Source organism: Chlorocebus sabaeus, chromosome 17 (assembly GCF_047675955.1).
Source record: "Chlorocebus sabaeus isolate Y175 chromosome 17, mChlSab1.0.hap1, whole genome shotgun sequence".
In the NCBI taxonomy this organism is placed as follows: Eukaryota; Metazoa; Chordata; class Mammalia; order Primates; family Cercopithecidae; genus Chlorocebus; species Chlorocebus sabaeus.
In genome coordinates, this window is record NC_132920.1 from 36,833,243 (window position 1) to 36,856,555 (window position 23,313).

Below are 23,313 nucleotides of genomic sequence, written 5' to 3' on the forward strand. Positions count from 1 at the left end.
CTCTACTAAAAATACAAAAATTAGCTGGGCGTGGTGGTGGGTGCCTGTAATCCCAGCTACTTGGGAGGCTGAAGCATGAGAATTGCTTGAGCCCGAGGAAGCGGATGTTGCAGCGAGCCAAGATCATGCCACTACACTCCAGCCTGGGTGACAGAGCGAGACTCCATCTCTAAAAAAAAAAAAAAAAAAAGAGTAGGGGAACCAGTAAGATGTTATGACTGGTTCAAAGAGCATTTGAGAAGCCAGCAATTTGACAGAAAAATATTAGGATGAAATTACTGAGTTAAATTCTTAAAATGACTAATGTCTAACAGGCCATAAATCTTTCAGGCTATCTGTTCTACTAGTAACTTCAGTAAGTTTGGGACTTTTCATGAAAGGTAAACAATGGGTTGTGCCAGCATTCTTTTTGCCTCATATCCAAGTTTCAGATGTCCTCCTTCCCTCCCTCCCTCCCCCCTCCCCCTCCCTCCCTCCCTCCTTCCCTCCCTCCCTTCCTTCTTTCCTTCCTTCCTTCTTCTCAGCTCGATCTCAGAGGCATGATCTCAGCTCACTGCAACCTCTGCCTCCCAGGTTCAAGTGATTCCCCTGCTTCAGCCTCCCAAGTAGCTGGGATTACCTGCACCCACCACCACGTCTGGCTAATTTTTTTATTTTTAGTAGAGACGGGGTTTCACCATGTTGGCCAGGCTGGTCTCGAACTCCTGACTTCAGGTGATCCACGTGCCTTGGCCTCCCAAAGTGCTGGGATTACAGGCATGAGCAACTGCGCCCGGCCAGATAATTTTTCTATGATCATAGATAATCTCTGAAATTTTCTTGATGTATAAAAGGCTGCTGTCATTACATTGGCTTATTTCCATAGGAGCAACAAGGATATAATTAAACATGAGTCTCTTTGAATTTGCCCTACAAATAGAGACAGTATTGAGACATTTTAGCTTCTGTCTAGAAGCTTTCATACATAATCTTAGGTTTTTTTTTTTTTTTTTTTTAAGGGATAGGCTCTCACTCTGTTACCCAGAATGGAGTGCAGTGGTGCAGTCACAGCTCATTGCAGCCTCAAGCTCCTGGGCTGAAGAGATCCTCTCGCCTCAGGCTCCCAAGTAGCTAGGACTAAAGGCACATGCCACTATGCCTGGCCGATTCTTAAAATTTTGTAGAGATGAGGTCTTGCTATGTTGCCCAAACTGTAGCCTTAGGATAGAAGTTGAGTGACAAACTGTTCCAGTTTTCCAAGGACTAATGGGGTACCTGGGATATGGGACTTTAAGTGCTAAAATTGGAAAGTCCTGGGAAAACTAGGATGAATTGGTCACCCAACTTCTATCCTAAGGCTAGAAAAGCAAGCTCAAGATACTCTCTTCACCAGATGTCACTTGCATCACCTGTAAATTTAAATGACTTCCTCCCTTCTTGAGGTCCCTGATTTTTCTAAGGTCCCTCTTCTGCCAGGAAGCAATCCATGGGGTTCCAGGCCAGCTTCCTGGTAGGGTTTTGTAGGGATTGACTCCATGGGCATTCCTTATAGTAGGCGTGTCACACCTGATTAAATGAGGACATCCCATAAAACACACTCCAGGTAGGGCCTTGATTACACAATTGATTTATCCAATTATATCTTGATTAAAAAAAAAAAAAAGGAGGACAGATTCTGTTGAACCTGTGCAAATAATTATATTGCCATGGAAAGTAAGGAGAGTCTGTTAAAGTAAATTTTTTTTTTTTTTTTTGAGACAGGGTCTTGCTCTCTCACCTAGGCTGGAGTGCAACGGTGCGATCTTGGCTCATTGCAACCTCCGCCTCCTAGGTTCAAGGGATCCTCTCACCTCAGCCTCTTGAGTAGCTGGGACTACAGACATGCGCCACCATGCCCAGCTGATGTTTTGTATTTTTTATAGAGGCAGGGTTGCGGGTTGCTGAATCATGAGGGGATCAGTGAGATTCAGATACCACTTGAAAGGTTGAATTTCAGTTTACAAAAGCATAATCTGGCAGGGCTTCGTGGCTCACGCCTGTAATCTCAGCACTTTTTGAGGCAGAGATGGGCAGATCACCTGAGATTAGGAGTTCCTGACTAGCCTGGCCAACATGGTGAAACTCCGTCTCTACTAAAAATACAAAAATTAGTCAGGCATGGTGGCATGTGTCTGTAATCCTAGCTACTTGGGAGGCTGAGGCAGAAGAATCGCTTCAACCTGGGAGGTAGATGTTGCAGTGAGCGGAGATGATGCCACTGCACTCCAGCCTGGGTAACAGAGTGAGGCTCTGTCTCAAAAAAAAAAGAAAAGTATAATCTACTAAACTGAGGGTTAAAGACAGCTCAAGACCAGGAAAGAACTTCCTCACAGATCTATTAAAGTAGAACAATAAAAAATAACATCAACTGTATTGCCACAAAGAGCCGTAACTAGATTTCCTTCAGCTGTTCAATCAACGCCATGTAATTAATTATTGTTCTGCTGGATCTTGGGTAAGCTGTCTGCTTTTGGACTCAGTTGTAGGAATTCTCAGTCTACTCGCTCAGTCAGAAGGTCATCCATTGTCAGCTTGGAAGCCTACACCAAGTGAAGCATAAATAGTTCATAGAACCTGGTACAGTCCTTTTTCTCTAGACTTTGAGTTTGTTTTTCTTTGTTGAAGATGCAATCTGCGGCCTGCAGCTTATAACAGAGGCTTCAGGCAGGCATTGGAAAGGAGAAATGTGTCCAGTAACGAGACTGAAAGGCTGTGGTTATTTATTCCACTACCTAATAGTATCAGAATGGAGGAGAGTGAAATTCTCTCCTGGGGTACAATGCACAACTATTTCATAATGGTTTGATCAGTGTTTCCCCTGATGATAAAAACATACTGCTCGTAATCCCAGGACTTTGGGAGGCTGAGGCAGGAAGATCACTTGAGCCAAGAAGTTCAAGACCAGCCTAGACAATATGGCGAGATTCCATTCTATAAAAAGTTTTAAAAAATTAGCCAGGTGTGGTGGTGTGCACCTGTAGTCCCAGCTACTTGGGAGGTTAAGGTGGGAGGATTGCTTTAGCCTGGGAGGTCAAGGTTGCAGTGAGCCATGATCACACCACTGCACTCTAGCCTGGGCGGCAGAGTGAGACCCTGTCTCAAGAAAGAAAAAAAAAGAACATATTATAAATAGCAAAATCATTGAGAAATCTCCAGGACCTTCCCATAAAGCATGCAATTTCTGAAATATTGATATTAATAGCATTTTGCCCATGAAAATTTAGCCTAGGAAAGCCTGAACATCTCTTTTGATTTGATTGTTCTTCCCATGATGTTCTTGTAATAGTGTTGAAGTATTTAAAAAATATAGAGAAAGATATCTTCAAATTTTTATTGTATTTTTTTCTAAATTTAGAATCTGATCTTGGGAAGGCAAAATTAAAAGAGCCGTTAGAGAAGATTTGGGCACTAGATTAAGAGGTCATGGGAGACCAAGAAATATTACTTTGTTATCTATTTAATCAAAGTAATAATAAAATAAAAGATTTTGAAATAAATATGGAAGAAGGTAATATGATTGCAAGAGTAGATAGCTTTTTTATAAGGGAGATACCTTTGCTTTTTAAAAAAAAATTTAAGACATAGTAAGGTCAAAACAAAGCAGAGGAAATGATTCTGGTGAGATAGGGAATCTCTGTTATCTGGAAGGCTTACACAGAAGCTAAACAGTAGCCTCTTTTTAACCCTTGCTAAGAGCTCTAAGACCAATTTATTATTTTAGTAGAGATAAAGCCAAATTCTAGTTATGCGTTAATAGAACATGTGGCTGTAAAATTTTCATGAGTTTTTATTTATTATTTATTTATTTTTACTTATTTTTATGTATTTACTTATTTTTATTTTTATTTTTTGAGACAGTTTCACTCTTGTTGCCCAGGCTAGAGTGCAATGGCGTGATCTTGGCTCACTGCAACCTCTGCCTCCTGGGTTCAAACGATTCCCCTGCCTCAGCCTCCTGAGTAGCTGGGATTACAGGCGCCTGCCACCATGTCCGGCTATTTTTTAATTTTTATTTTTAGTAGAGATGGGTTTCATTATGTTGGTCAGGCTGGTCTTGAACTCCTAACCTCATGTGATCCACCCGCCTTGGCCTCCCAAAATGCTGGGATTACAGGCGTGAGCCACTGTGCCAAGCCTATTTATTATCAATTTTTAAGCCCATCAAAACTGGGCCAAATTTGGCAAAATGTTAATACATTTCATAGTTTATTTTCAGACTCAGGCATTATAAATCAAGGCAGATAAAATTTTCTTTCAGCAAACTTTCTACAACATTCTATATCTATTCAAGTTTTGCCTTTTTATCCTTTTTCATGTTCTAGAATAACCAGACACTTTCACACAACAATGCATCCCATTTTGCTTGCAGACAAAGTTTTGTTTCTCTGTCGCTATTGCTCCTAGTAAAGCCTCAAGCATCTGTAGTTAATTGAACTTTTGTTGTTGTTGTTGCCGTTGTTTTGAGACAGGGTCTTGCTCTGTTGTCCAGGCTGTAGTGCAGTGGCACAATCTCAGCTCACTGCAACCTCTGCCTTCTGGGTTCAAGCTATTCTCATGCCTCAGCCACCCAGTTAGCTGGAATTACAGATGCCCGCCACCATGCCAGGAAGATTTTTTCTATTTTTAGTAGAGACAGGGTTTCACCATGTTGGTCAAGCTGGTCTTGAACTCCTGACCTCAAGTGATCCACCTGCCTAGGCCTCCTAAACTGCTGGGATTACAGGTGTGAGCCACCATGCCCAGCCTGTATTAACTGCACTTTTAACCAGTGTAATTAACCTCTTTCATAGGAAGAACTAAGGGTAAATAATTGAGAACTGTCTTATACAAGAATTTTAGCAGACAAGCAAAGCTCACAAATACACATAAGCCAACTTTCTACAGCCTTGAGTATCCCTAACACAACTTAAAAAGAAAGTGGTCAAATATATATAACAGAAAATTTATCATTTTAACCATTTTAAAATGTACTATTCAGTGGCATTAAGTACATTCACGATGTTGTACCACCATTTCCCCAGTCATCTTCAATGCTTCTTTTATCTTGCCAAGCTGAAATTCTGCACCCATTGAATAGTTAACTCCCATACTTCCCTCTCCCCAATCCCTGGCTATCCCTATTCTACTTTCTGTCTCCATAACTTTGATTACTCTAGGTACCTTATAGAAATGTAATCATACAGTATTTGTCTTTTAGTGACTGTTGTATTTCACTTAGCAGAATGCCCTCAAGGTTTATCTGTATCGTAGCATGTGTCCAAATGTTCTTCTTTTTAAAGACCAAATAATATTCCGTTGTACATATATGTCATTTTTGTCTATCCTCTTATCTGTCAGTGAACACCTGGGTGGATTCTTTTGGCGATAGTGAATAATACTGCTATGAATATGGGCCTACAAATATCTGAGTCTCCACCACTTTCTTTTGCACAACATTTTTTTTTTTTTTTTTTTTTTTTTGAGAGGGAGTCTCCCTCTCTCGCCCAGGTAGTGCAGTGGCGTGATCTTGGCTCACGGTAACCTCCGCCTCCTGAGATCAAGTGATTCTCCTGCCTCAACCTCCCGAGTAAAGTAGCTGGGATTACAGGCATGCGCTACCTCGTGTGGCTAAGTTTTCTGTTTTTAGTAGAGAGGGGGTTTCACCATGTTGGCCAGGCTGGTCTTGAACTCCTGACCTCAGGTGATCCACCCGCCTTGGCCTCCCAAAGTGCTAGGATTACAGGCATGAGCCACCTCACCCAGCCTGCACAACTTTTTTTTTTTTTTTTTTTTTTTTTGAGACGGAGTCTTGCTCTGTCGCCCAGGCTGGAGTGCAGTGGCCGGATCTCAGCTCACTGCAAGCTCCGCCTCCCGGGTTCTTGCCATTCTAGTGCCTCAGCCTCCCGAGTAGCTGGGATTACAGGCACCTGCCACCTCGCCCGGCTAGTTTTTTGTATTTTTTAGTAGAGACGGGGTTTCACCTTGTGAGCCAGATTGGTCTCGATCTCCTAACCTCGTGATCCGCCCGTCTCGGCCTCCCAAAGTGCTGGGATTACAGGCTTGAGCCACCGCGCCCGGCCGCCTGCACAACTTTTTAAAGCAGAAAATAATGAATTCATTTGTTAACACTACCCAAAGATATAGCTACTTTCTAGCATGTGAAAATAAGAAGTAAAAAATATATCAACTTAAAATTATGATTAGCAACCAATGTTTCAGTATTAAATTTGTTTTAGAAATTATCCAGATAGTCAAAAATTATTTATTAATTAATGTACTTCAATATTAATTCAAAATTCTAAAGTTACCTAAGAATCTTGGAAACTGTGGTTAAGGTGACACACTAAAAAATATAATTACTGTTGATACAAAATTTATTTGTTAGAATAATTAATCAATTTAGTGGGGCACAAATTTACATGTTTATAATCTTAGACATATGTAAAGATAAAGTTGACTTGTTTGATCTGAAAGTCAAAATGAGAAGTATAGGAAATGTAGATTAACTAGTTTCTTCACAGAAAATAAATATAGACTTATGAAAACAGAATGTATACTTGTATTATACTTAACATAAAGCACAGAAAAGACAGATAGCTATTATATGTGTTTTGTCAAAACAATTATTAAACCAGTATAATTTGTTCAAAGAATCATGTTAATTATATGGACCTGGCTCCTGAAAAATTTTCTGAGCTAGCGATTTCTAAGAAGAATTGTTTTAAGTCTAACACATTTAAAGCATTCAAATTTCAGTTATTTTCTGTTATTTTTAGGAGCATTAGATTTATATAATCACTTATTTGTCTCTATAAACTAATCAACACAGAACTCCTTTAAGAGACATAGTACACTAAGTTATTAATACCTTCCAGATGTACAAGAATATTTCACGCTGACAATAAGAGTTAAAGACCTTTCGGGTGTGGTGGTACATGCCTGTAATCCCAGTTACTCGAGAGGCTAGGCAGGAGAATCGCCTGAACCCAGGAGGTGGAGGATGCGGTGAGCTGAGATTGCGCCACTGCATTCCAGCCTGAGTGACAGAGTGAGACTCTGTCTCAAAAAATAAATAAATAAAATAAAAAAGAGTTAAAGGCCTTTCTATTGCAGACGTATAGATATACAGACGCACAGAGAACATCTTGCTTCATTTCTACAGTTCCAGCCACAGATCAAAAGTAAATATAGCAGACTGGTCACGGTGGTTCACGCCCATAATCCCAGCAGTTTGGGAGGCTGAGGCGGGTGGGTCACCTGAGGTCTGGAGTTTGAGACCAGCTTGGCCAACGTGGTGAAACCCCGTCTCTACTAAACATACAAAAAATTAGCCGGGCGTGGTGGCAGGCACCTGTAGTCCCAGCTACTCAAGAGGCTGAGGCAGGAGAATAGGTTGAACTCGGGAGGTGGAGGTTGCAGTGAGCCAAGACTGCACCACTGCATTTCAGCCTGGATGACAGTGAGACTCTGTCTCAAAAAAATTAAAAAAAATGGGAACAGCAACATGAAACCTCACCAACTCAGATCTCAAACAGCTGTTCTCCTTCCCAGTGGATACGAAATTATTTTTCTCTGAGATACAGTCTCATTCTGTCACCCAGGCTAGAGTGCAGTGGTGCAATCTTGGCTCACTGTAACCTCCTTCTCCCAGGTTCAAGTGATTCCCCTGCTTCAGTCTCCCGAGTAGCTGGGATTACAGGCGCCCACGACCATGCCTGGCTAATTTTTGTATTTTTAGTAGAGATGGGGTTTCACCATGTTGGCCGGGCTGGTCTCCAGCTCCTGACCTCAAGTGATCTGCCCGCCTCGGCCTCCCAAAGTGCTGGGATTACAAGCATGAACCACTGCGCCCAGCCTGGAATTCTTCACTAATTTGAGATCACAAATAGAAAAACAAACAACAACAACAACAACAAAACGATTAGCAAACCAGTTTTTCCGTTATTTTTCAAACAACAGGCATTAGGTCTCCATGATGCATCCCGCAGAGATCACCAAATAGAACATAAAGACCATCGCTGGTTTAGACCAGACCATCACTGCTGCCACCAATGGGGAATAACTTATCATTCATGTGCAGCCCCAGATAAAAACACGAAATTTACAAAAAGGAAAACAAAGTAACTAGAGAAACAGAGAATCAGCAAACTCCAAGTTCTATTATGCTTGGGATTCCCTCTGAGAGCCAAAGCGCATGGGCTAAAAGAGCCCATGACATGCGCTTGTGCAGCCATGCAGGCTAGTGGGTTCTGCCAGATGAGCCCACTGGGCCGTCTCCACAGACCTTAGTCCAAAACTTGTTCTACTTTTCAAAAAGGTAAAATCATGACCTGTAGGCCGTGACATATAAACTGAACTCTTATAGAAGATTTTATGTAACTCATTGACTTTTTTTTTTTTTGAAACGGAGTTTCACTCTTGTCACCCAAGCTGGAGTGCAATGGCACCATCTCGGCTCACTGCAACTTCTGCCTCCTGGGTTCAAGTGATTCTCCTGCCTCAGTCTCCCAAGTAACTGGGAACATAGCCGCCTGCCACCATGCCCAGCTAATTTTTGTATTTTTAGTAGAGACGGAGTTTCACTGTGTTGTCCAGGCTGGTCTTGAACTCCTGGCCTCAGGTGATCCGCCCACCTTGGCCTCCCAAACTATTAGGATTACAGGCATGAGCCACTATGTCCGGCCTCAGATAATTTTTGGACATTGATCACGACATTCTGGGGGAGGGTTGGCTGCTGTCCTTTATCAAGTTCCTAAAGACATGGGACTTAGGACAAGTACGTTTTGATTTTGGATGGAGAGTGAAAAGGGCTGGAGCCAGTTCATGGCCCTGCTGGGAGGGCTGCCTTGGGTGGGGTTGGGAACGTCAAGCTTAGGCCCTGGGTCAGGTTACTGGGGGGACTCTGACATGAGGGCGAGGTGAGGTAGGGGTGGCTGAAGACAAACATCTCTCCGTTTTGGAGGGTGAGAGTCTTCCCAGGTGGGAACACCTGCCCACCTTGCCCATGCCTTCCAGGTGGCCAAGTTCAGCTTCCTGGGCAGCAAGGAGGAGTCAGAGATGATCTTCGACTGGGTGGACGTGGAGCGGAAGGGACATCTGTCACTTGAAGAATTCAGCTCTGGACTCAGTATGTCTGTCCTTGGAGGGCCTCTGGGCACCCAGGTGTCCCGTGCAGTGTGCCCTGCATGGGGCTAGACTGGGTCGTTAGAAAGGCAACCCTTTTCCCAGGGACTTTCACCCCACATCCCTGGCTGCCAGAGTGGTCTGGGGCCCTCCCCCGTGCATTCCATCCCCCCACCCCCCGCCTCCAGGGAGGCCTCTGGGCTTGCTCCTCTCATGTCTTCTCAGTAAAAGGCCTCTCCTAAGCCAGAGGTCTTGACACCACAGATTTGTTTCCGCCTGAGGAGAGTAACATTGTGGCTTTGGTTAGGGGAATTCCATGGGCCAGGGAGCAGCAGAGGGTGATATTTAGGGGTGGGGGCTTTCCAGGTGCTAAGCCCCCACTGGGCAGGGCCGCTCCAGCACCTGCCTCTCTAGAAGGGCTGACAAGACTTAGGGAGCCCAGGACCAGCAGGGCACAATCCTTCCACTAATCCTCTCCATGGGAAGACCTTCTGGCCCAGGCAATGAAAGGTGTGGTGTCTTCACAGAGCCCCTGCAAGACACAGATCAGCCTTCAGTGTCCACAAAGCCACCCAGAGTTCTCAGGTCAGCTGAGTCACCAAAAGCCTGGAGATCCGCAGAGAAGGAGGCCAGGAATCTGCATTTATGCGTGGGCCCACTCCAGCAGGAGGCTCCTCCAGTTCTGGCAATGGAGAAGCTGAGAGTTGGGAGGAGAACTCAAGGGCTGGGCAAGAGGAATTGCCGGTGGGAGTGCAGCGCAGAGGGAGCTTGTTGTCCACACAGCCTTGGGGCCGTCTTCATTCCTGAATCAAATCATGCCTGCCACGCCAGGAACTTCCCAGTGCCTGTGGGACAAGCTGGAAGCCCCTTCCTGGGGCCTGCAGGGCCTGCACCCTCCAGACGCTGCCAACCTCGCTGGCTCACTCAGTGCCATTCACCCCATCCATCTTGCTAGCCCGGTCCTGCCTCAGGGCACCTGCAGTGCTGTTCTCTTTGCCAGGCACACGCTTCTTGGATTTGCTCCTTCTTGGGATTCACATCTCAGTTCCAGTGTCACCTCCTTAGGCCACTGCTAGCCACCTCATCTAAGTCGATCCTCTCAGTCTCAGTGGAAATTACCCTGCATATTCCTATATTCCTTTGGCTCACTTAGCAAGTTGGATATATATATTCTTTTCAACCTGCACTAGAATGTCAGCTCCACGTTAGGGATTTTGGTTAATTTTGTCACGTAGATGCTCAATACATATCCCTTGATTGAGTGCATGAAGGGTTTGTTCACCACCTTGGAGGTGCGGTGTGATTTCCAGCAAGTCTTTTGGTGTCTCTGGGCCTCAGATGCTCATCTGTAAATTGACTACCTTAAGTAGACTCCTAAGGTTGATATGAGAAATATATGAATGTAGCCCTGTGTAAATGTGACCAGCACAGGTAGAATTCCTTCCCTGAGGGCTGGAGCAGGGCTGGGTGGGAGGCCAGGCACCTGGGCCCAACACCACGATGCTCCCCTCTGTCTGTCTCTGTCCACAGAAAACATCTTTGGCTCCAGCCAGAGCTCCCACAGGCTCCGCAGAAGAAAGCCACTGCCCTCTAAGCAGGTGTCTGCTACCACCAGTTTCCCAGCTCTGGAGGAGGCGGATGCTGAGGAGAAGGAGGTGTTCCTTGCCTTCATAGAGCAGCTGGGGACTGGACACTTACTTCCCAAGTAAGGCCAGGGCAGCATGTGCACGGGGAGAGGCTCTGCCAGTCATTGACAGCAGGGGCTCCCCTGGACACAGCGTCAAGGGGGCAGGTGCCAGGTAGAACCAGGTGCAAATCCCGGCTTGGCCATTGACTAGCTGTGTGACCACAGGAATGGCTTCGCTTCTGACCTGTTTCCTGGGCTGCAGAATGAGCCTAAAAGCTGTGGTGGGGTTAAAACCACATGCAGAGGATGCCTGCTTATGGGGAATCATTCCCACCCCCGCACCTCCCTGCCCTATCCTGCCCTGTAGGGTCACTCTTCAGGAGGACTAACAAGTGGGCTCAGCTTCCCAAGGGCCCTTGAATTCTTAAAACCATGGGAATCCCTGCGGGTGCCTTTCTTAACTCAGTGAGGATTCCTGGAGTTGGGGGTGATTTCAGGCATTTTGTGCCCCGGGTTGAACACGTTTGGAGACAGAAATGCATTTCTTCTCATCCGTCTGAGGCTCTGGGTATAGGGAGTTGCCTTTGCTTAGAGAAGGGGAGCCCTGGCCTGGCTCACGCCTGTAATCCCGGCACTTTGGGAGGCCGAGGCGGGTGAATCACCTGAGGTCAGGAGTTCCAACCAGCCTGACCAACATGATGAAACCCTGTCTCTACCAAAAATACAAAAATTAGCCGGGCCTGGTGGCACATGCCTGTAATCCCAGCTACTCGGGAGGCTGAGACAGAAGAATCGCAGCAGGAGAATCGCTTGAACCTGGGACGCAGAGGTTGCAGTGAGCTGAGATCGTGCCACTGCACTCCAGCCCGGGCGACAGAGCGAGACTCTGTCTCAAAAAAAAAAAAAAAAAAAAAAAAGACAAAGAAAAAAGAGAGAGAGAGAGAAAGAAAGGGAGCCCTGCCTGCAAACATCCCTCTCTAGGACTCCCAGGGTCTGTTAGAACCAGTGGGGGAATCACCCTCACGCACTGGCCCAGGTTTGCTCACCGCACCCGTGGGGTTCTGTGAGGACAAGATTCCTCACGCTTGGCTCCGGGAGGGTGGGGCCAGGTGCTGTGAGGCAGGCAGGGTGGGACTTAGGGTATAGACTGGCAGGGCAGCCTTTTATTCACTTGGCAGCTCTGCCTAGGCTCAGCCCTCTGGCATCTGTCCTCACGACTTAATTAAATCCATGTGAAAGCAGCCTTTATCGGGTGCCAACCGTGTAGCAGGCCCTGAGCTGGTGCTTTCATCAGGCGTCTCTCATTCCTCAATGACCTTGCTTGGCAGGTATCAGCCCCCACCCCATTTTACAAATGAGCCCAGAGAGGGCTTGGGACTTGCTGAAGGTCACACAGCCTCAGAGTGAGAGAAGAGAGAGGGCAGATGGAAGCCCTGGGCCATCAGTATCCCAAATCCTCCCATCCCACTATTACAGAATCAGAGAGAGACAAAGTGTGGCAGGGGTTCAGGAAGGGAGAGGGCACACCTGGGAACGGTTCCTGGAGGAGGTGGCATTTGAGTTGCATCTTGTAGGGTGTCAATAGATTTGGCCCAGGTGCCAAAGTCTCTTGGAGTGCTGTCGTGAAAACTGAGGAGTGGGGCTCCCCTTGCTTCTCCATCCCACCTCGTGTCTGACCCTCCCATCTCTGGCTGTCCTCCCCTCCCCAGGCAGACAGAAATCTGGCAGCTGTGGGGGCAGCTGCGGCAGGAGGAGCCCCAGCTGGCAGGCAACCTGGCAGGCTTTCTGGCCAAGATGACCAGACGCCTGCAGGAGGCCCAGGCAGACAAGGAGGCCTTGGAGCTGACCCTGAAGAAGTGAGTGGGGGGCCCAGCCAGGTGTCTGACTTGAAGTAGGTCCTCTTCACATTCCAGTGGAATCTGACTGAATTTCCCCAGCTCCTTCTACAGCCCGGCCTGTGAGCTGGATAGGGCAGAGCTGCGCTGGAGGAAGAGGTGGCTCAGGGGACCTGGTGGGGAGGACAGAGTTGGTAATGGCAGGAGTGAGAATGGCAGGGTGTGTCTTGGTACAGGACCTGCTGTGACGCCCAACTCTAGGGGGCCTGCTCCCGTAGATTGCAATGCATGTGGTGACCCTGGAGTTGGGTTATAGGGGCAGGAGGATGGTGAAAGAGGGAGGTGGGACTGAGTGATGGGGTGATGAGGACAATGAGACCCTGGCCAGGGGAACTGGTGATGGTTACAAGGGTCGGCATGGTGGGATCAGCAGGACCAATGTCAAAGTCGTATGGGTCAGCGGGTTGTTATTGGGATGGCTGTTCTCAGAGTGACAGAGGTCAGTGACTGCTGGCAGAGTGAGGAAAGCAATAAGATGGATTCCAAACCCAAGCCCAGACTGCCCCTGCCAGCAGCAGGCTCCCAGAGGCGCTAATGGGCTGCCTGGCCCCAACTCCTGCTCCTCCCAGGTGTGACTCTGACCACCACCGCGAGGTCCAGCAGCTCTATGAGGAGATGGAGCAACAGATCCGCCAGGAGAAGCAGCAGCTGCAGGCCGAGGTGGGCTCCTGCCGGCAGCCTGCCTCCTTCCCACTGCCCGGGACACCTCTGCTGGCTGAGGAGTGGGGCCAGTGACTGACCAGGGTGGGGCGCAGGAGGCTGCTGGAGTAAATCCTCTCCCTGCCCTGAGCAGCTTGTGTTCCCCAGAGAGATGGGGTGGGGAATGTCGAACCTGGGCCCCCTTCCCATCTCTGCCAAGTCTCCTTGTTGCCACAATCTAGGCTGGAACTGGGGGAGTTGTCCTGAGAACCCTCCCTGCTGGGACATCCTGGCCCAGGCACCCCAGGTGGTGGAGGTGGAGTGTGAGAAGGGCTGGCCTGCCCAGCTGGCTCTTAAGAGTCTGCAGGGTGAGGAGTGAATCTACCTACTCCACAGAGCGACTCTCGGGGCCTGGCCCTCACCTCCCAGATGCAGGACGTCCTAGAAGCCAAGGAGCGCGAGGTGCAGCGACTAGCTGAGGGCCAGAGGGAGGTGAGTGACAGGGTTTCCCAGAAACCCACTTCCGAACAGGTTTTTAATATCTATGAGCCTCAGTTTCCTATCAGAGACATGGAAATCAGAGCTCCTGCCTTAGTAGGTACTGTGATGATTAGAGGTACTACAGGGGAGGGCCTAAGACAGTGCCTGGTACATAGTAGTTTATGCATCACTTGTTCCATCTCTGAAACTGACCTAGCTTCCTGCTTAGGGTCAGGTTACCTGCTGCCCTGACACTGCAGGTCTTATAGCCTGTAGTCACTTACGGGTGGCACTGTGGTTGAGTGTTCGGGTCTGAGACCCTGCCCCACTGTCTCTTCCTTCCTCAACTTGGAGACCTCTGACCTTGGTAAAATTGTCCTCTGCTGTAACCGGGACAACAAGCATCCCTTCAGCTCGGGACAAGATTCCCCGAGCCTTCCTCACCATGGCCTGGGCTGGCCCTGTTACCAAGTTGATTTCCCAGGCGCCTCTGCAGCTGCTCCTTGGAAATTGAGGCAGGTCCCTCCTGCCAAGAGAAGAGATAGGGCTTTACACCTGGGGCCGTTTTGTCCTGTCCCCTGTGAACGTGAAGCCTCTCCCCTCCAACCATTCATTCCTTCACCCCACAACTACTTATCCAGCACCAACTATGTGCCAGACACTGTTCCAGGTTCTGAGGATCATGACAGACACAAACCTCTGCCCACAGAGTTACCATCTAGTCAGGGAGACAGGTGACATACATAACATAGGAGATGGTGATCAGTGCTAAGGAGAATAAAGTAAAACAGGAAAGGGGGATAGAAGAGTTGGAATCGTAGTCAAGTAAGTTGAGAAGGGAGTCAAGGAAGGCCTGGCTGAGATGATGACACTGGAGCGAAGACCTGAAGAAGTGTGATATGCTGGGGAAGGGCATCCAGGCAGAGGGAACAGCAGGTGCAAAGGCCCTGAGCGGGCATGCGCTGTGGAAGTTCACGAACAGTAAGCAGAGCTGTGGACTGGAACGGACTGAGAGGGAACAGCCATAGGAAAGGAGATGAGGGTCATGAGGGGAGGTGAGGAGGCTGCAGGGAGACTGTTCAGGGTCCCGGAGGCCATTGCAAGGGCTTGCCTTTCCCTGCACCTGGCCAGGCAGCGTTCCCTCTCTCGGTCATGTGATTTGCTGTTGAATCAGGAGCCCCTTGTAGACCAGATGGTCTCAGAGGCCAGCAGCCATTGCAGGGCTCTGAGTAGAGGAGGGTGGGATCTGGTTTAGGTGTGGGGCCTTTGTGGCACTGCTGATTTTTGTTTCTCACACAGTCTCCCTGCCCTCCCTCCCTCAGGATTTCCAATGCCCCTCCTGGATAGGAGCTAATGGAGCTAGTTAGGCCAAGGAGGGATAACCGCCCACTCCTACTCTAATTTAAGCTGGGTCTCCGGGAGCCTGGACAGGGGGTGGGAGTCTGTGTCTCACAATGGCCTTGGGAGGCTTTTTGCCGCCCTGGAGGGCATCTGGGCTTCTCTCTGCTTCACCCTCCACCCTGCAGCTGGAGGCCCAGCTCTCCCACCTCAGGAGCACACATCAGGAGGCTGCCTCAGAGAACCAGCAGCTGCGGGAGGCCAAGCGTGACCTGGCTGGGCGGTTGGAGGAGGTGCAGGGGCAGCTGCAGGTGACCAGGGGGCGCCTGGACGCTGCCAGGGGCCGGGTATCCTGGCAGGTGGAGGAGAAACTGAGGCAAGTGGCTGCTATCCCTGGACTGGGGTGGACTCTAGGGGCCTCCTGGAACCAGTGGGGAACTCTGAGTTCTCTAAGAATCTAGCTAGCACACAGTGCACACACAGCTTCCTTCCTCAAACCCCACCCTCTGCCAAGCTGGAACTATCACACCCATTTCTGAGATGAGGAAACTGGGGCACAAAAAAGGGAAACACCTGTGCCCAAGACTACATGGCTAGAATTAAAATATGCACGTGTGTGGGTGTACATGTACACACACACACACACACACACACACACACAGGCTTAGTGCAGTGCAAGATCCCTAGCAGGCACTCACTCTACTTGTTATAGCTCAGAGGAGTGGGATGGGCCAGAATGATCAAGGAAGGCTTCCTGGAGGAGGTGAGGCTTCATGTGGGTCTTGAGGATGGACGAGATTGGATGAGGAGGAGGAGTGGGGAGCATACACCAGGTGAGAAGGATTGCCTGAGCAAGGACTGGGAGGAGGCCTGGCCATGGGGAGAGCAAGGGATGGTGAAGGCTGCAGGTAGGATGGGTGTGACACCACCTACCTGCCCCTCCCCTGATCTTTGCTTCCCTGCTTCCTTTCCAGTGTTCCTGGAGTGGGTGAGAAGACCCCAGACCCTCGGGCTGTCTCCCCTGAGGAGGCCCCCCTGCCTGGGCTATTTGGGGACAATGACGACTGGGACCAGCTCCTGAGCAACTTTGGCAGCCCTCCGCACGGAGCCCTGCAGCTCTGCTGGAGCCCGCCCCCGACCCCAAGAGCCACCTCAGGCCCCCAGACACCCCGTGTGGTCAGGCAGATCTCCATCTCGGAGCCACAGGCTTTACTATTTGGTCAGGAGCCATCTTCAGATCCAGATGGGGCTCCAAGGACCCCCTCTGGGGTGCCTTTCAGCGCCAAGGACAGTAAAGGAGTGGACCCAAATGAGCAGGACATTAGTGCAGAGCAGCCTGTCGAACCGCACGACCTGGACCCCAACCAGGAGCCGGGGTCCACCCCCGAGGGCCGCCTCCTCTGGGGTCTCTCAGGAAGCCTGGTGGCACCTGCATTCAAAGTGCTCATTCCTTTGGAGGACAGGCCCCCTCCCCCTCCCCAGGCCCCAGCTGGGTCCAGCAAACAGATCCAGGCCTCAGACCAGGATGACAAGGACCCTGGGTCTTGGGCTCCTCCCAGGGGGGCTCAGCCTGGGGCTGGAGCAGGACCCCGGGAATCCACACAAACCCCTCCCACCATGACTGAGCCAGAAACCCAGCCCAGACCCTCGCCCACAACTGCCTTCACAGGAGTGGGCCCAGCCAAGCCGCCCAGGCAGAGAGAGACCCTCCAGCAGAACCTGCATGCCACTGGCTCTGAGCCAAGACCGGGGGCCCAGAGGGCCAGAGCCCTCACCCTGGGGCCAACTGAGCCCTTCCAGGGCCTGGAGTTTGTGGGTCCGCTGCCCACAGAGAGGTTGGAGCAGGGCCATGCAGGCCCAGTGGTGCAGGAGGGCCTTCCTGAGGGGCTAAGAGAAGCTCATGGCCAGGTCCTTGGGCTGGGTGAGCTGCCTGCCCTCCCCTACCAGGGGCTAGAAGAGGAACCCAGGTCTGAGGAAGGAAAACAAGAAGGCCGAGGTGAACAGGACCTCAGTTCAGAGCAGTCAGTTGAGGCTCACGGCCTGGAAACTGCGCATTCGCAACTCCCCCAGCAAGATTCTCTGCTTGTTTCTCTCCCATCTGCCACACCACAGGCTCAGGTGGAAGCAGAAGCCCCCGGTCCTGGAAAACAGGCACCTCCAAGGGGCTCTCCTCCCGGAGGGGCTCAGCCTGGGGCTGGAGCAGGACCCAAGGAACCCACGCGAACCCCTCCCACCATGGCTGAGCAGGAAGCCCAACCCAGGCCATCCCTCATGACTGCTCACGCAGAAGAACAAGGCCCCCGTCACTCCAGGGAACCAAGGGCAGAGAGCAGGCTTGAAGATTCAGGAACGGACTCCAGGGAGGCTGGGCTGACCCCATCCCCGGGAGACCCCATGGCTGCAGGGGAACCCCAGGCCAACCCTGATTACCTCTTCCATGTCATCTTCCTGGGAGACTCCAACGTGGGCAAAACATCCTTCCTGCACCTTCTGCACCAGAATTCCTTCGCCACCGGATTGACAGCTACCGTGGGTAAGGGCACCGAGGAGGGCGGCGGGGAGGAGGGGAGATGCAGGGGCCAGGGCCAACGAGTGGCGGCAGGCCCAGACCAAGCCATCCCTGAGGAAGCTGCAGGTTCTGCCCTGGCCACGGGCCCTGCATTAGACATTGTTTTATATGGGCATAACCTTACTATTTCACTAATCGTCTCTAATTATAGGTAATTTGCTTTTTCTGCATTGATCTGATTAGCTTATAATGTGCCACATCAACAATGCACCCTGCAATTTAGGTGCCTGCGAGAGTTGATGGTGAAAACAAGCAAGTTTCCACTCACGTGGCCCGTGGGCAGGCCAGAGCAGGGTCTGTGCTGGTTGGATTTGCTCATGACTAGCTCCAGGCTGGGCGGCGATGGTCTGGCAGGAAGTCACCTTGGGCAAGCTGGATATTTTACACAGAATGTGTTTGTAGAGTGTGGTAAATTAGGAACCCAGGTGCCTGAATTCAAATTTTAGCCCTGCCACTTATTGGGGTCTGAATTTGGACAAATGATTTAACCCTTTCGAACCCCCAAATCCTCATCTGCATAATCGGACAACAGTAGTGCTGCCTTCCTAGAGCGGTTAAGAATTAGTTGAGTTGATATGTCAAGATCTTAGAATAATAACTGACATGTAGCGAGTACTCCGTAAGTATTAGTTATTATGATTGTTATGATTATTATAAGCAAATATTTGATCATGTCTAACTCAGTGGCTCCTGCAAGAAATGGCTGAAAGCAGAGAACCTTCCCTCCCTAAAAGTATCAGCATATGCGGCCGCTGAACCCCATACAGAGCTACAGAAAAGCAAACCTGAGGGAATGGAGGGGAGACCCACCTAGGGACAAAGACGTCATGCCACGCCTGTCTTTGTATTAGACCAGGGCACATGCCGACTGAGGATCAGTGCCAGACCAGTCGGTAAATGACAGCTCCCCACAAGAGAGGCCTGGGGCAGGTTCTCAAACTTTTCTTGCCCAAGAAGCCTCACCTGGGAGCCAGTTAAAAAATGCAATTCCCTCAGGAAGAGGAAACCTATAGCGGGCTGGCCTGATGTTGAGTGGGGTCACAGGATCTACAACGCTACCATTATTTTATTTATTTATTTATTGAGATAGAGTCTCGCTCTGTCACCCAGGCTCAAGTGCAGTGGCACAATTTCTGCTCACTGCAACCTCTGCTTCCTGGGTTCAAGTGATTCTCCTGCCTCAGCCTCCCAAGTAGCTGAGACTACAGGTGTGTGCCACTTCACCTGGCTTATTTTTGTACTTTTAGTAGAGATGAAGTTCACCATGTTGGCCAGGCTGGTGACCTCAGGTGATCCACCTGCCTCAGCCTCCCAAAGTGCTGGGATTACAGGCATAAGCCACCGTGCCCGGCCAAGGCTACCATTATTAGTCACCTAAGCTACCGTTTACTGACCACCTCCCATGCACTAGGCATCTTCCATACATGTCTTATGCCTTACAACAGCCTTCCTTAGAATGGAGCCTCCCCCTTTATTATGTGGTGAGAAGTTCCCACAAAATTCAATCAAGAAAAACACAAGCTGCATAATTGTGAACCAACCAACCAACCAACTAACCAACCAACCAAACAACCAACCAACCAACCAACCAACCAACCAGGCAAGCCGGCATGCACTGCTAGCCGGCTGGGTGTACCCGAGATCCAAGTACTTGGTCCAGATCTGTCCCAATCCCAGCTACGGTTTGCTGCCCCCTGGTGGCTATCGTCTATTCCGGTTTAAATACCACAGGAAATGATCTGCCTTCATTGGTCAATTATTTCCCTACCTGGCGTCACTTTCCCTCCATTCTTGCCCCACCCCGCTACCTCACAACATAAGAACTCTACCCTGCCTGCATTTGAGGACAGGACCAGATAGAGAATTACAGCCAACGGAGTTATATTTGAATGTACATTTCCCATATCTATCCCCATTTTACAGATGAGGAAAGCAGAGAATTGAAGACCTGGTTAAGTTTCTTGCCCTAGCTGGGCCCCCAAAGTTAAGGCTACCTACCTTAAAAGCCCTGCCTCCACACCAGAAGTTTTATCCTCTTTTCTGGGTCTGCTCACTTAAAACAGCATTTTTTTTTTTTAGGCGCTCTGTCGCCCAGGCTGGAGTGCAGTGGTGCGATCTCCGCTCACTGTAAGCTCCGCCCCCCGGGTTCCTGCCATTCTCCTGCCTCGGCCTCCCGAGTAGCTGGGACTACAGGCACCCACCACCACGTCCGGCTAATTTTTTGTATTTTTAGTAGAGACAGGGTTTCACTGTGTTAGCCAGGATGGTCTCGGTCTCCTTACCTCGTGATCTGCCCGCCTCGGCCTCCCAAAGTGCTGGGATTACAGGCGTGAGCCACTGCGCCCGGCCTTATTTATTTATTTATTTTTTTGAGACGGAGTTTCACTCTTGTTGCCCAGGCTGGAGTGCAGTGGCGGGATCTCGGCTCCCTGTAACCTCCGCCTCTCGGGTTCAAGTGATTCTCCTGCCTCAGCCTCCCGAGTAGCTGGGATTACAGGCGTGCGCCACCACACCCGGCTGATTAAATCTGATTAAAACAGCATTTTAATCCTCTAACCACTCTGCAGTGTACATCTTTCTAATTTGCCACTTTGCAGACAAGGAAAGAGAGGCTCACAGAAGTGAAATGACTTGCCTGAGGTCCTGTAACCAGTGTAACAGTGGCCTGAAGTCAGCATTCCTTATGCCCCTCTGGGCTGCTTGTCTCCCCTGCTGTCTGGTTGAGAGGGGAAGGTGCATGCGATAATTAGGGAATGGAAAAAGGAGTAGTGTAAAAATAAAATAATGAAACTTGTATTCTGGGTGACCTAAGGAATAAACATCGTAGACAAGGTGCCTTGGGTTGGCACAAACTGCCAGTATGGCAGGGAGGTCTGGGAAGGCTTCCTGGAGAAAGTGGGTCCTCGAGGACGGGTGGAATGCAGAGTGGAAGGGAAGCCCAGCAGCCAAGGGCTCTATCGCACTGCAGCTGGTACAGGGAACAGGTGTATACTGGGGTAGGCCTTGGTTAGGAGTCCTGGATGGTAACTTAGTAGGCTTCACCCCTCTTTATGTGTCCTAGGAGTAGATTTTCGGGTCAAAACCTTGCTGGTGGACAACAAGTGCTTTGTGCTGCAGCTCTGGGACACGGCTGGCCAAGAGAGGTAACAGGCAATGTGTATCAGTGGTATCAGGAACTAGGCTGAGTGTAGGGGTGCAGAGGGACACACAGCAGCCCCAATAACATGGGCAGGAGGCAACTGCCCCCTGAGGATTCAGGAGGTCAGGGAAGGAGAGATGAATCAAGCCCAAGGCAGGGGAGAGAGGACAGCAGAGCCAGAGGTCCCTCAGCCTGGCAGGGCATATATTAGGGCTGTCCCAACATGGTCATTAGTGGACAGCCACCGAATCACCTGTCCTTCTGAAAATGCTGGTCTTCTACTTTCAACCTAGGCAGAAGTGATCAAAACTTTTTTTTCTTTTCTTTTTGAGATGGAGTCTCGCTCTATTGCTCAGGCTGGAGTGCAGAGGCGCGATCTGGGCTCACCACAATCTCCACCTCCTGGGTTCAAGCGATTCTCCTGTTTTCAGCCTCCTGAGTAGCTGGGACTACAGGTGCCCACTACCACATCTGGCTAATTTTTGTGTTTTTAGTAGAGATGGGGTTTCATTATATTGGCCAGGCTGGTCTCGAACTCCTGACCTTGTGATCTGCCTGCTTCGGCTTCCTGCAGTGCTGGGATTCCAGGCATGAGCTACTGCACCAGGCAGTAATCAAAACTTAAAAGGCATATCTTATTTGATTCTGCAGTTCCACATCTAGAAATTTATTCTATAGACAGACTCATATATGGCTATAATAACAAAGGGACCAGGACCATTCGTAATATTATCACTTGTGTTATTAAAATAGGAAACAACCTAAATGTCTATCAATAGGGGACCAGTTAGATAAAGTGGGGTCAGTCCACCCAATATAACACTGTAAAGCCACACAAAGACTGAGGACTGTCTTTATGTACTAATAGGGATTTTTTTTTTTTTTTTTTTTTTTTTTTTTGAGACACAGTCTTGCTCTGTTGCCCAAGCTGGAGTGTGGTGGCGTGATCTCAGCTCACTGCAACCTCCGCCTCCAGGGCTTAAGTGATTCTTGTGCCTCAGCCTCCTGAGGAGCTGGGGCTACAGGCACACGCCACCACATCCAGCTAATTTTTGTATTTTTAGTAGACACGGGGTTTCACCATGTTGGCCAGGCCAATCTGGAACTTCTGACCACAAATGATCCTCCTGCCTCAGCCTCCCAAAGTGCTGGGATTACAGGCGTGAGCCACTGCACCCAGCCCAATAGGGAAATTTCTCTAAGACATCCTGTTAACTGGAAAAAACCAAAATGCAGAACACTGAATATTAATGAGTATGATGAATGTTTTACACTGTATTTGTATAAAATAGAGGCGGAAAGATGTATGTGTACGGGTGTATATATGTGTGTGCATATATATGTATATACATAAAATACCTCTGGAAAAATATTTAAGAAACTGATAACCCTGGTTGCCTCTGGGGAGGGGGACTAGGTGGCTCCAGGATGGGGCAGAAGGAAGGAGACTTTTCACTGAGTTCTCCTTGAGACCTTTTGAAATTTGGGCCATGAGAACTGTTACCTCGTCAACAAGAACTACACCGTACGAAGGAAAGCATACAGACGTGCTCTGTGGGAAGCAATTAGAAGTAGGATAGGTTACTTCTCCCACTTTGCAGAGGCCAGGACCTGGGGTCGGGATGCCTGGTGTGGCCTCATGCAGACTCTCTGGGCAGGTACCACAGCATGACGCGGCAGCTGCTCCGCAAGGCTGATGGGGTAGTGCTCATGTACGACATCACCTCCCAGGAGAGCTTTGGCCACGTGCGCTACTGGCTAGACTGTCTCCAGGTGAGCAGATGGCTGCTGGGGTTGGCCCCAGTCCCTCCAGTCAAGAGGGACCTTATATCCTGCCACTCCCTCTTTTCTCCTAGGATTACAAACGACATGACAGACATATGGGTGACACCACCCACTGAGGGCACGTGGTTGGATGAGCTGGGAATGCAGTAGTACAAAGAAACGACAACCACATAGTATAGCCTTCAAACAAAACTACTTCCTTTATCCTCTGAACATTCTCTTCCTACATATGGCAGCTCTGTTTATAATGTCTTCTTCTTACACTTGAGGCTAATGTAGTTCTAGTGCCATGCCACGTGATAATTCCTCTGTTCACACATCTCTAGTTTTTCCCCTGCATACTTCCTCAAAGCATATATACTGAAATTCTGCAGTGTGTACTAGCACAGCAGAGGGGTATGAAGTTAGCCATGTTGTCTTCTCTCTGGAAGTTTCTAGTTTAGCAAAAGAAGCGGGATAAGGTAATGTGTGAAGAGGAGAGCTGAGCACTGGGGTCTGACAGGACCTAGATTTGAATCCCACCCACCCCAACTCTGTGACTTTGGACAGTTGAATTGAGCTCTCTGAACTTCAATTTCCTGACTTCTTTCATAGGGGAGCTGTGAGGATTAACTGATATAATTGATTTCAGCATAGCACCTGGTGTATAACAATCACTCATTAATCAGAAACTATTATTATTATTCATGAAACAATTGGGAAAATGTATAATCAAGTGCTG

The 23,313-nt window shown here is 49.2% G+C and overlaps 1 protein-coding gene across 1 annotated transcript in view; it reads left to right on the forward strand.

The window, feature by feature from the left end:
• The window catches only part of RAB44 (RAB44, member RAS oncogene family), a 36,105-nt gene that overhangs the window by 7,423 nt on the left and 5,369 nt on the right, over window positions 1–23,313 (forward strand). Inside the window, exons 3-11 of the mRNA XM_007972774.3 lie at window positions 9,013–9,124; window positions 10,651–10,825; window positions 12,457–12,603; window positions 13,212–13,302; window positions 13,678–13,773; window positions 15,288–15,475; window positions 16,074–17,632; window positions 20,730–20,811; window positions 22,466–22,580. Coding sequence (XP_007970965.3) covers window positions 9,013–9,124; window positions 10,651–10,825; window positions 12,457–12,603; window positions 13,212–13,302; window positions 13,678–13,773; window positions 15,288–15,475; window positions 16,074–17,632; window positions 20,730–20,811; window positions 22,466–22,580 — 2,565 coding nt within the window. The remainder of the gene's footprint in view (window positions 1–9,012; window positions 9,125–10,650; window positions 10,826–12,456; window positions 12,604–13,211; window positions 13,303–13,677; window positions 13,774–15,287; window positions 15,476–16,073; window positions 17,633–20,729; window positions 20,812–22,465; window positions 22,581–23,313) is intronic.